This window comes from Lathyrus oleraceus, chromosome 1 (genome assembly GCF_024323335.1).
Source record: "Lathyrus oleraceus cultivar Zhongwan6 chromosome 1, CAAS_Psat_ZW6_1.0, whole genome shotgun sequence".
Classification (NCBI taxonomy): domain Eukaryota; kingdom Viridiplantae; phylum Streptophyta; class Magnoliopsida; order Fabales; family Fabaceae; genus Lathyrus; species Lathyrus oleraceus.
Genome location: NC_066579.1, coordinates 386368147 through 386381918, shown reverse-complemented (window position 1 = coordinate 386381918; position 13772 = coordinate 386368147). Strand labels below are relative to the sequence as shown.

The following is a 13772-nucleotide window of genomic DNA, read 5'->3' as shown; positions in this document are numbered from 1 at the left end:
AGTTCCTAAGGGTTCAGAGGTGGAGGCATCCTTTGGAGCAGCTGAGTCAATAGGTTCTGAATATTGTTGTTGACGGAGTCCTGTTGATCCAGTCTTGCTCTAACAATTTATTGTTCCTTATGTAGCTCTTCCAGAGTCTTCAGTACCAGAGGAGAAAAATCAGAGTTTGATTGCTCCCCCTGAGCCAGAGCATCATTGCTTGCCTTTGCAGCTTCTTCTACAACTATGCATGCTACCTCTTTAGTGTTGCCTTTTGCTTTTTCCTCAGCTTCAGTAGCAGCCACAGCAGCAGCAACTTCAACAGTAACCTTCTCTATAGCGTCTCTAACCCTTTGCTCTTCTTCCAGACGAGCCTTCTCTTCTGCTTCTCTTCTGGCCTTTTCCTCTGCCTCTCTAACCAGTCGTGCCTGTAGCCTTTCTTCAACTTCTCTAATAAAGTCGTTGCGGACTTGTTCAGAGAGGCTTTTCAGTTTGAAGGCCTCAGAGGTCATCCATCTGATCACTCTATTCTAGTGAATCCTCACTGCAGAGGGATCATTACTGATACAAGAGTCCTTAGGTAGAGATCCGATCTTCTCCACTGAAGACTTAGCAAATCAAGAGATTTCTTCTTATAGGGTGGGGAAGGTAGGTTCTGGTTCAGAGTTAGGGGATGGAGATTCTGGTGGTGTTTGGGTAGTGTCATCGGGAGGTTGAGAGGTATGGATAATAATGTGTTCAAAGGGTGGTACGATGGGAGTTTCAGATGGTGGTGTTGTTTGTTGTTCAGGTGGTGGAGTTTGTGGTTGTTCAGATGGTAGTGGTGTGGGTTGTTCAGATGGTAGTGGTGTGGGTTGGTTAGATGTTGGTATTTGTGGTTGTTCAGATGGTGGAGGAGTGTTGGCTTCTGTTTCAAGTTGTTGTTGTGGGGCAAGAGCACTAACCTGAAGCTGAGCCAAGGTGGGGGATTAGGGGTCAGAGGATTCTGAGTCAGATGAGAGGATGTAGTAAGGTGGAGAGGATGGTGTTTAAGAGATTGGTGAAAGAGGTTCGTTAAGCATTTCAGCTTCAGAGATTGGTAGGGTTGTGGTGGAGAGATTAAATTTTTGAAATGAAGGTGATGGTGGATTAGAGGTGGGTGTATCAGATGGTTTGGTGGTAGAGGGAGAGGGTTCAGAGTGAGTGCAGATGGGTGTGGTCTGGGGAAGAGAAGAAGCAATTTGCTTTAAATTTATAGAGCGAGAACGAGGAGGCAGAGACTTACTTGGAGATTCAATCAGAGGGACCGAAGGTCTTGATACAGAAGATTCCCCCAGCTTTGCTTTCTTGGCCTTCTTTGACTTCTTAAAAGGTTCTCGTTGTCTCTTCATGAAGTTGGATGGATGCTCAGGCAGCCAATCCACAGAGAACTCTGAGATGTCAACTCCTTGGCTTGCGAGATCCTACAGATAATGTGCAACAACCTCTGTAGGATCGATTTTGGAGAAGAGGTAGAGGCTATTTGGAATCTTCCTCTGATCTTTGAGGGCTTCCCAGGAGGTGTCCAACAAGGGTTTCACCCTAATTTGCTCAATCACCCCCATGATTGTCAGATTGCGAGCGTTCATAGGTCTTCCAGTGTCCATAGTGACATCCTCCATCAGATTGTGATGAATCAGGTGATCCATCAGCCCGCTCTCGATCAGAACATCGGAGATTAGCCTTCCCAGAGGGATGCAGGTTCTGGGCTTTATGTTGTTCTTGGTGTCTCTTACAGAGTCTCTCAGGTATTTGAATAGCAGCGCTGGCAGATTCAGCTTAAGCCATTTATGAAGGTAGTAGAGTATGCACTTCTGATCCGTCTTGATGTAGTCAGGAGAGTTTGATGCTGGGCGACGATGAATGATTACCAGAATGATCTTCATCTATACTCGGAGGTTTTGGTGAAGTTCCTTGTTCTTTGAGAAGTTTCCTTCAGCGTTCTGTTTGAAAATGGTTGGGGAAATTTCCTGGGACATGTACTTTACCCTAGGAATCCTTCTTCCCCATGTATTCTCCATGTTCAGAAGGATGGCGATGGACTTGTCAATGATGATGATTTTTACCCCCAGAACATATGACACTATGTAATGATCATCTGAGTCTGCAAACCGCCAGAATTCTTTTACCAGATAGGTATAGACAGGACCATAGAGGCTTTGGAAATAGTTTTCCCACCCTTGCTTTCTGAGTTCTTCACTAAGGTCTATTATGTTCCTCTTCATGTTATCAAAGTCCACCAATGATTCATACAAGACCTCAAGCTTGTCAAAGGGCGTAGCAAGATGGATGTGTGGTTCATGATCCAAAATGTGTGGTTCTTTATAAATGGGGGTAGAGACAACACCGGTTGTTGCAGTTGTTTGTTGAGAAGATTTGGGAGGTTGTTCCGTTGATTCCATCTGTTGAGAGTAGTTGTAGACATATTGTTGTTGGGAATCCATGAGGAAGTTGATGAAATTGATGAAGGTTGAAGAACTTTGAGGAACTTAGAGAGGAAGAAAGGTTTGTGTTGGCTATGAGTGTAAAGTGTGAAATTGTGAATTGTGAATATTATAAATACACATAGAAAACATTCAAAACGACAACATTATGAGCAGTTGAAAAGTTAAAAAATAAATGATGACACATTAAACGAGTTGACACGCTTAGGAGAGATATGATTACAGCTAATGATGGAAGTCTAATCCCCAAATCAGCACACTGCTCGAGGAGATCTCAAGGGTCTGTCTCTTGATTTCTGCTAGACAATTGTCTAAAAGATCTAAGGTCAGACGCAAGATAGCCCACATGTTGATCTATCTGATCTTCAAGAATACAAAGGGTTTGGATCCTGAGGATTTCTTATTCAGATGACTCCTAACTGGTAAAAGTATCAAAGTCAGATCCAGATACGAGATGTTATTTTCAGAGCCTTATTTTGCTATTTCAGATAAGCACGTTAGATTCATTCTGGGCAACTTTCAATTTTTAAGTGTTTCAGAATGAATGAGAATCTATCTTCAGCGAGGGGTTTTGTGAAGATGTTAGCCCATTGATGGTTTGTATCTATAAATTTTAAAGATATTACCCTTTTCTGAACATAGTCTCTGATAAAATGATGTTTTATTTCTATGTGCTTCGCTTTGGAATGCAAAATAGGAATCTTACTTAAACATATGGCAGCAGTATTATCACAGAAGATATGAACGTTACTCTCAAATATATGAAGGTCTTCTAGTTGATTTTTCATCTAGAGCATTTGAGTAGTGCATAGTGAAGCTGATATATATTCCACTTGTACGGTAGACAGAGCGATGGTTGATTGTCTTTTGCTAGCCCAAGATATGAGATTGTTTCCCAAGAACTGACAGTTCCTAGATGTGCTTTTACGTTCCATTTTGTCCACTGCATAATCTGCATCACAATATCCAGAGAGCCTATACTCTGATGTTTTCTCATACATCAGGCCAAAGTTAGGGGTTCCTTTCAGATACCCTAGGATTCTTTTAACTACTGTTAAATGAGATTCCCTTGGATCTGATTGGAATCTGACACAAAGACATACACTAAAAAGAATGTCAGGACGGGTAACCTTCAGATAGAGAAGAGAGCCTATCATACCACGATAGAGCTTCTGACAAACCTTTTGACTTACTTCTTCTTTCTTCAGAATGCAAGTTGGATGCATGGGTGTCTTTGCTGGTTTGCATTCTGACATTTCAAATTTCTTCAGAATGTCTTTTATGTATTTACTTTGATATACATATGTAGATTCTGAAGCTTGATTGATTTGTATTCCCAGAAAGAATTTTAGTTCTTGCATTAAACTCATTTCAAATTCTGCCTACATTAGCTCAGAAAATTCTTGACAGATAGAAGGGTTAGCTGAACCAAAAATTATATCATCAATATATATCTGACATATCATGAGATCATTTCTAATGTTTTTACAAAAGAGTGTAGAGTCAATCTTTCCCCTAATAAAGTCATGTTCCAGAAGAAAGTTGCTTAGTCTTTCATACCAAGCTCTAGGAGCTTGTTTTAGACCATACAATGGCTTTTTCAGTTTAAAAACATGTTATGGACATTTAGAGTTTTCAAAACCTAGGGGTTGATGAACATACACTTCTTCTGATATATAACCATTAAGAAATACGCTCTTGACATCCATCTGATATAATTTAATGGAGTGATTTACAGTGAATGATACAAGTAATAGAATGGATTCTAACCTGGCGACTGGAGCAAAGGTTTCGTTGTAGTCAATGCCTTCTTGTTGACTGTAACCTTGTGCCACCAGTCGTGCTTTGTTTCTGACTACTTCTCCTTTTTCGTTCAATTTGTTTATGAATACCCATCTTGTTCCAATAATATGAGTTCCTTTAGGCTTTGGGACAAGATCCCAGACGTCATTCTTTGAAAATTGATCAAGTTCTTCTTTCATTGCCAGAATCCAATCATTGTCTAGAAGTGCCTCATCACAAGAAGTAGGCTCAATCAGAGATACTAATCCTAGAGGAGTTTCTTCAGATACTTTGAATGTCAACCTTGTTCTGACAGGTTCATCCTTGTTTCCCAGAATTAATTCTTCAGAGATGTTTGGACGTTTTCTTGATCTTTTCTGGATAGTTGAGATTTCAGTTGTTTTTGAACTTTGCTTCTCAGCTTCCTCTGATGCTTTAGTCTTTTCGTCAGATTCTGCAAGAGTTATCTCCAAATCTGCAAGTTTTTCAACTAGCTTTGACTTTTCAGGGTCAAGCTTATCATCAAATCTGACATGTATTGATTCTTCCACAATTTTGGTTTCTGTGTTGTATACTCTATAGCCTTTAGAGCGTTCTGAGTATCCTAACATAATACATTTTTGTGCTTTTGAATCAAACTTGTTCAGATGTTCTTTAGTGTTAAGAATAAAACATGAGCATCCAAAAGGATGGAAGTAATAAATGTTGGGTTTTCTTCCCTTGTACAATTCATAGGGAGTCTTCTCCAGAATAGGTCTTACAGAGATTCTATTCTGAATATAACACGTTGTATTTACTGCTTCTGCCCAAAAGTGCTTAGCCACATTTGTTTCATTGATAATGGTTTTGGCCATTTCTTGGAGTATCCTATCTTCCTCTCTACAACTCCATTTTGTTGGGGAGTTCTAGGGCATGAGAAATCATGGGATATTCCATTTGAATCAAACAGTTCTTCAAAGAACTTATTTTCGAATTCGCCACCATGATCACTTCTGACTCTGATGATTTTAGAGTCAAACTCGTTCTGCACTTTAGAACAGAAGCTAGTGAATACAGAGTGAGACTCACTCTTGTGCTTTAGAAATTTTACCCATGTCCAGCGACTAAAATCATCAATAATGACCAGTCCATACTTCTTTCCATTGACTGAAGTTGTCTTAACAGGTCCAAAAAGGTCAATGTGAAGAAGTTCTAGAGGCTTAGAGGTGGAAACAACATTTTTATTTTTAAAAGATGTTTTTGAAAATTTTACTTTCTAACATGCCTCACACAGGGCATCTGAAGAAAACTTCAGCTTAGGTAGACCTCTGACTAACTCGAGTTTATTTAGCTGAGAGAGTCTTCTCATGCTAATGTGTCCCAACTGTCTATGCCATACCCATTTCTCTTTGTTTACAGACATTAAACATTTTAATCTTTTAGATCTGAAAGATTTATTTTGTAAATGTTGTTTTTCCTCTTGCCAATTAATAGAACTGTTCCATTGTTCTGATTAATTTCTTTACATGTTTTCTGATTAAAGATTATATCATAACCGTTATCACTTAATTTGCCTATTGATAACAGGTTATGCATTAATCCTTCTACATAGAGAACATCAAATATAGAGGGAAGAGATCCATTACCAATAGTTCTGGAGCCTCTGATTCTTCCTTTTTGATTTCCTCCAAAACCTACAAAGCCAGCATCCTTAAGCTCCGGGCTTTGGAACATATGCTTTCTTCCTGTCATATGTCGCGAGCACCCAAAGTCCAGGTACCATGATTGGTGTCTTAACTCTGTTGCATAGGATATCTACAACATAAATTATCTTATCCTTTGGTACCTATAATTCTTTGGGTCCTTTGTGATTAGTTCTCCCAGAGTTTCTTAAGACTTTGGGTTTTCTAGCATTAGTAAACCGTTGTGTTTGTGCATGTGTATAATGATAAGAAAATGGGGATTTAGGTTTGTTATATGCAGAAGATATGTGTTTGTCTTCATTAGAATCATATCCTATTCCTCTTTTCTTATTCTGACTGACTCCATAAATCATAGAAGCCATTATCCTTCTTTAGATCCCATTTTCAGAAACTTTTGAAAAGCTTTTTCATATTCATATATAATTGTGTTGGAAGTTTGTGGGGCTTGAGATAAAGCTTCTTCAAATTTTAAACATTGTTTATTTGTGGATTCTTTTTCTCTTGTCAGAATCAGAATATCATCCTTTAATTCAGAAACTGTTATCTCAAGCTTATCACATTCTTCAATGGTTCCTTCAAGGACCCTTTTTAATGCTTTAAATTTTTGTTTAAGTTTCTAATATGAGTTTAGAGATTCAGAGATGCATGATTCAAGGTCAGAGCGACAAAGATCAGAAAATACCTCTTCAGGATCGGATTCTCTTTCTGATGAGTTACCAGATGTGGTAGCCATGAATGCCATATTTGCATGTTCTTCAGAGTATGATTCAGAGGAATCAGATTCAATGTCATCCTAGGTGGGCATGAGTCCCTTCTTGGTTTTGAAGGAATTTTTCTTGAAACTTTCTCTTCTAGAGCTTTCTTTCTTGAGCCTTGGGCATTGTTTCTGTAATGACCTGTTTCTTTACATTCATAGCATGTTACCTCTTTGTTTGATTTGCTTCTGGAAGTTAATTCTGGGAGATCTCCCTTGGGTTTTGGTCTTCTGAAGTTGTTATTCCTTTTTCTCCAGAGTTGTTTCACTCTTATGGTCAGAAGGGATAACTCTTCTTCATCGTCAGAGTCTTCCTTTTCAGAGTTATCATTATCATCTTCTTCAGCTTGGAGCGCTTTTTTCCTTTCTAGTTTACGTCTCTCAGATCTGGATTTCAGGGCTACAGATTTGTTCTTCTTTTGGGGCTCATCTTCCTCAAGTTCTATCTCGTGACGTCTGAGGGAGCTGACGAGTTCTTCTAGGCTTATGTTGTTCAGATCCTTTGATAATTTTAATGCAGTGACCATGGGTCTCCATTTCTTTGGCAGACTTCTGAAAATCTTTTTGACATGATCTGCAGCTGTGTAGCCTTTGTCCAGAACCTTGAGTCTTGCAATTTTTGAAATCTAGAAAACATTACCTTTATAGCTTCGTCGTCCTCGATCTTGAAAGCTTCATACTTCTGAATTGGATCCAGAGCCTTTGTCTCTTTGACTTGTGAATTTCCTTCGTGAGTCATCCTCAAGGAGTCAAGTATCTTTTTGGAAGTTTCCCTGATGGTGAACTTTTCATATTCATTGTAGGAAGTGACATTCAACAATTTTGTTCTGGCTTTGTGATGATTCTTGAAGTCACGCTTTTGATCATTCGTCATCTTGTTTCTGGCAATAACAATACCAACATCAGATATAGGAGGTATATAGCCAATAGTAACTATGTCCCATAGATCAACGTCATAACCCAGAAAGAAACTTTCGATTCTGTCTTTCCAGTAATCAAATTTTTCTCCATCAAAGATTTGAGGTTTAGCATTGTAACTTTCTCTTTCATTGGTGTTGGCCATAGCATTTTTCTCACATTGGATCTCTCTACAATGTTAAGTGTTTGATTAGAAAATCAATAACAGAGCCGAAGATTTGATACCAATTGAAGGTAGAGAAAAACAAGAAAGGGAGGTTTGAATTATTTTAACTAATAATAAAAACTTTTTGGAAACAAAATACACGCGAAAAATAATAATGTTAACACGAAATTTTTATACTGATTCGCTTGAAATTCAAAGTTACTCCAGTCCACCCAGCCAAGGTGATTTCGCCTTCAATAAGGACTTAATTCACTAATCTTGAAAGATTACAATAATGATCGTCTAAGAGTATAAAGATCTCTTAGCCCTCTCAAGTTTACAGACTTCACAAGTCACTTGAGAATAATTCAGCAATTAAATAAAATTACAGTAGTGCTTAGTGCTTCTAGGTAAGCAGAAATTACACAAGGTAAGGGCAAAAGAATTGTTCACACTTTAGAGCGGCAACTCGTGTGAAAATGAGAATGAGTAAGAGATATGAAAGAGTTTGTGTATTCTCGTGTGTTTCCGTTGTCTACTTAGTGAAGTGATCCATCCTATATATAGAAGTGATGAGGAGACCGTTGAATGAAAGGATCTTTGGCAATGATGGTTGATAAATGTCATTAATCTCTGTGTTCTTTCTAAAGCAGTTTGAGGCGCTATAACTTTCTTCCAAAATTAGATTCTTGCCATAAGTGGAAGTCTTCATAGCTAAGTCTTTGGAGATCGTTTCTGAATCATAATGTTCAGATATCAGAGTTTCTGTTCAGCAAGTATATCTTCAGAAAGTTGCTTGCAGCTGACTGTCTTCAGAGGTTCTTGATGTCTTCCTGATTGATTACGTCAGAGTGTAAAAGCTTCAGATCCTAGAGTGCGCTCTTCCGCTTTAGAGTGTCTGATTTCTCTTTGTTTGTTACGCTTTGTACGTTTCCTTTATTCAGAGTCAGAGCTTCTGCTTGAGTTGCGTCTAAGTGGTCATTCTGAACTTGTGTCTATATCTGATGTATGTCTATCTGACTTCTTTTTTATTAGAGTCCTGCGTACTTAGATAAAATATGTTAGGGTACCATTTTGTTTCATCCTTTGTTATTATCAAAATCTTAGAGATGAATTGTAGATACTGAGTTTGTTCTTACATTAACAAATACAAGGCTAGCTTTTAGAAAAAGGCTTTCACCAACATCAAGGCTTTGATTTCCATGAAACTTTTTCACTTGTAGTCAAGTCTACCACCATTAGAATCATCTTGTCATTGGCTATTACATGTCAATGAAAAATCCAACAAATTGACATCAATAATGCGTTTATTAATGAAGATCTTCAATAAGAAGTGAATATGCATCAACCACCTGATTTTGTCAACATCAATTCAAATATTATGTGAAAATTAAAGAAGAAAATATATGGTTTATAATAGGCTCCAAGGGCCTGTAGAAAAAACTCCATCAAATTGTACTTCAATTTGATTTTTCCTTTAGAAAGTGTGATCACTCACTCTTTGTCTATAAGCATCAAAATATCACCCTATACACATTAGTTTATGTTGATGGCACTCTTCTCACTAGCGCATCTTCTAAAATAATCTATGATATGATCTCAAATCTTTATAATAGGTTTTCCCTGAAGAAACTTCCAAACCAAAGTATTTTCTTGGAATCGAGATGCATCAGCAACCCAATGAAGTTGTATTGCTGACACATACCAAGTACATCAAAGAGTTATTGTCTAAGGCCAACATGACTGATGCAAATGAAGAGAACCAAAGTCCATCCATTGCAAACAAAGCAAACATAGATTATTATGTCAATAAAGTCTTCCAATTCATGACAAAACCTTTGTAATCACATTGGAGTGTAGTCAAATGTGTCATTCGATATTTAAGTGGTACAATTCATCATGGCTTACTTTTCTCACCAACTAATCCTTTACAGAAATTCTCCTCAAGGGCTTCTAGTGGCTAAGTTTTGACTAGTGATCTTGATGATAAGAGATCAACTTCATGATCGTGTGTGTACTTTGGTCCCAACATGGTCTCATGAATCTCAAAGAAACAATCTTCAATTAAACGCTCTAAAAGAGAAGTGGATTAGAAAGCTTTGGATCATACTACCTCTAAGTTCTTATGGCTTGAATCTCTCATGTCCAAATTACATGTTAACTAAGTTGCACCAACTCTATTATGTGACAACTTAAGTGTTGTAATGTTATCTCATAAATTCATCTATGTTAGACCAATCACATGGAGTTGGATATACATTTTGTCTGTGGGAGGGTTGTATCAAACAAGCTTCAAATCTAACGTGTATTTGGGACTGCACACATAGTTGATGCTCTCATGAAGCCTCTATCAACCAACTTGTTCCAAGATTTTCAGCTCAAACTCAAAGTTTATCCATCTCTCCAACCTCGAGCTTGTGGGGATGGAGAATATTAAAAGTAGAACAACTATTTTAGATAGTTATTTAAAATGGTGGTTAGAAGAAGTCAGGGAAATTAGTTAAAATAAAAAACTTTTGGCTTTTTAACTAACTGATAGTTTTGTATAAGCTTTTATATATATATATATATATATATATATATATATATATATATATATATATATATATATATATATATATATATATGAGTTTAATTGAAATGTACTGAAAGTGTAAAGATATTTTACACTGTCAGTTAATCACAATCATTGATTTTTTAGAGAAGTTTGACTTTTTCTATAATCATATGTAAAGTAACACAAACAAATGATTGTGATGTATTGACAGTGTAAATTTTTTTACATTGACAGTGCATAACAATTAATATATATATATATATATATATATATATATATATATATATATATATATATATATATATATATATATATATATATATATATATATATATATATATATATATATATATATATATATATATATATATATATATCTTGCTACCATCCATGAACAAAGTAATGAACAAAATTTAAAGAACACAAGAAGATCTTGTGACATCTCTTTCTATGTTTCATAGTTCATTCAATAAAACTTTAAACAAAAATACTTGAAATATAAATTAATGTTATGTCCATTATGCGAAATATATTTTGTGTGTGTTCTCTAAAAGATATGAAAACATTTTAAAATCAATTTCAGAACTGATTTAAAATGTCCATGTTTTTCAAAACAGTTGATTTTATACCGCGGGAGCAATCGATTTAAAAACTCCTAAAAGCTAATAAAGTAAAGCTTTTGTATAGTTAGGTTTGGAAGGACATTTTTGGCTCTTTATTCCTATAGTAGTTCTTTTGTTGGAATGTGACTTATGTCGACCATCATTACCTCTAGTATAGGCTACACGAATCATGGCTATATGAATTCTCTTTGTCACAATCCTTTAAATTATGGAAGACTTTGTGGTTCTTACAAGTTGAATAGTTGTTTTTAACCATAAAGACAATGCAAAATACTATACCAGTCATTATTGCTTGAGTTTTTTGTTAGTATCATTTGAAGGAATATTTGTCCGGGTAAATAATAATGCAAGATTCCTTTCGAAGTTGGAGTTTCGCTTATACTACTACTACACTATACATGATATTTCTAATCTCTTAAAAGTGAATATATATATATATATATATATATATATATATATATATATATATATATATATATATATATATATGTTGAGTTTAGTTTCAATAGATTTCATATGTAACAAAATTTGCACTCTAAAATTTGCACTTTATAGACAATGTGTTATTAAAATACAGTCAAGGGCCAAGATAACATTTTATTTCCATTTTAAGTTTGGATATTAGTGAACTTGAAAGATTAAACAGGACATTGAAATTATAATAACATTTATCAAGACACAGTTTTGACATTAGTAATTTATTTATATTATCTATTTAGAATATACTTGTAGTATATACTGTAATATTTATTTAATTAATCTTTATTCTATTTAACCTTAGAAGTGGTTTTCATAGAAAGTAAAAGGACTAGTAGTTGAATGCCTTGTGTTTTTATGTTGAAGTGAAACTAATCTTTATGAAAATACAAGAGTTGCGGTTTGTTGGAGAATATAGGTACGTTATTAACTCCAACGTTTTCATAGTACAGATAAAAAATAAAAAACAAACACCAAAGTTTGACTATGCATAAAATGACTCTTTGTTCTAATCAATGAATGACAAACTGAACTAACCCAAAAGCAACTCTCTTCAAACATTCAAATTGAATCAAATCACCAACAAACCCATAATACTAATATAATAACAACAACTCATTATCATAACCCATACAATACTGCTTCACCTAAAAGCTCAAAAGTTAAATTTGACTATGCATTGTATTGGGTCATTCATTCTCTTTTCTTTTCTCTCCCTTGTCAACCAAAGTTTAGAATGTTAGTAATACTACACATCCAAAAAACACACTCCTACCAAAAACATTATCACAAAACGACGAAACAAAAATCATAATAATAAAAACCATAACCACTACGTGGCATTTTCATATCAAAAGCAATCAAATTACTGATTGTCCTTTCTTATTATTGTTTCATCCATATAGTTCTATGGGTCCCATCACACCACACACACTTTTTTCTCTTCTTCTTTTCATTTCTATCTTCTCTCAATATTTGTACTATCTTCTCCATAAATTCCTCTTCATCAAAACTATACACTTTCCATTCACTAGCAAGTAGAAACCACCAAAACAATATACAACAACAACAAAAAATGGTGGGTTTGAGTGTAGTATTAGAATCTCAAAAAGGTGGTATAATAAGCAAGAACAACAAGAAAACTCCCCAAGTTATTAACAAAGCAATGATGCTTAATAGCTTCCATAAACAATCTCCTTTTCATCATGAATCTCATTTTCAGGAACAACAACATACAACGTTTCTGAAACTATGTTTTCTCTGCAGGAAAAGGTTGTTACCAGGAAAAGACATCTACATGTACAAGTAAGTCCTTTTATATTATAAACTATGATATAAAATTTTACAATATTAATTTATGTTTAAATATCCTAGATCTTATTCTACTTTAATGTTTTATATTTATATGTATATTTATTCTTCATTTTTATTTTGTTCCTTAAAAAAATGAAAAAAAAAAGTTTTTTTTTATTCTCGGTTGAGATTTTATATACTTATTTTTTGTGTTTTTATTTTATTTGAAACATGAAATAATGAAGAGGCGATAGAGCTTTCTGTAGCGTGGAATGTAGATGCAAGCAGATTTTCATGGATGAGGAAGAAAGTAACAATATTCAGAGTGAGAACTATTATTTTGCTGCAATCTCCTCATCTTCATCTTCATCTTCTTCATCTTCAGAAGCTTCTTATCATAAAAAAGAAAAAAGAAACCAAAATGGTGGTAATATTTATTGATACATGAATGAAGAAAGAAAAAGTAGATTAGAGTTAGAGAGTAGAGTGAAAATATTGTGAGACAAAAAATGGATGATTTTTTTTTTGTTTTGAAATAGTTATGTTCCGATTTTACCCTGGTTAATGTTGTGATAAGTTCAAAGTGTTTTGTCCTTTTCCTTGTATGAAGCTGAAACAACGTCCTTTCTACTTTTTATTTTATTTTATTATGGGCTCCATTCTCTAACCTCTTTGGTTATATAGTGTGCTTTTTGGTTATTATAATTGACTTGGTAACTTTTTCTTGCACTCCAGATGTTTCTACGTTTAGTTTAGTGTAATTGATTGAAATATGATGTTGTACTAAATTTAAAAACCGAAAAAAGTTTAATAACAAATTTTCTTTTACAATAGGGGAGAGATGCTTCTTACAGTCCAAACAAATATCTTATACGTAGCTTCTTCATTTATCATGTTAAATGTGGTTAGGGACACGAGAAAGATAGGAATAAATCTGCATCCAAACAATAACTAGATATCTATTGGGTTTTATTATGGTAAGAAAAACTTAATTTTAAAGAGTACGAGAATTTTTTAATGCATCTTAATATTTTTTAAGTATTACGTGAAAATTCAAAAATACCCTCTTATTTTTAAAGATATATTTTTGAACGTATTTA

At 34.8% G+C, this 13772-nt stretch overlaps 1 protein-coding gene across 2 annotated transcripts in view; it reads left to right on the top strand.

Moving 5' to 3' along the window:
* Positions 1 to 13371, top strand: part of LOC127073201 (FCS-Like Zinc finger 15) — a 74052-nt gene extending 60681 nt beyond the window's left edge. Inside the window, exons 3-4 of one of the 2 annotated variants that reach the window (XM_051014344.1) lie at positions 12652 to 12684; positions 12918 to 13371. In XM_051014344.1, coding sequence (XP_050870301.1) covers positions 12652 to 12684; positions 12918 to 13113 — 229 coding nt within the window. In that variant the 3' untranslated portion in view covers positions 13114 to 13371. Of the gene's footprint in view, positions 1 to 12297; positions 12685 to 12917 lie in introns of those variants that run through there. The other variant, XM_051014340.1, reaches the window with a different exon arrangement.
* Positions 13372 to 13772: the final 401 nt, after the last annotated feature.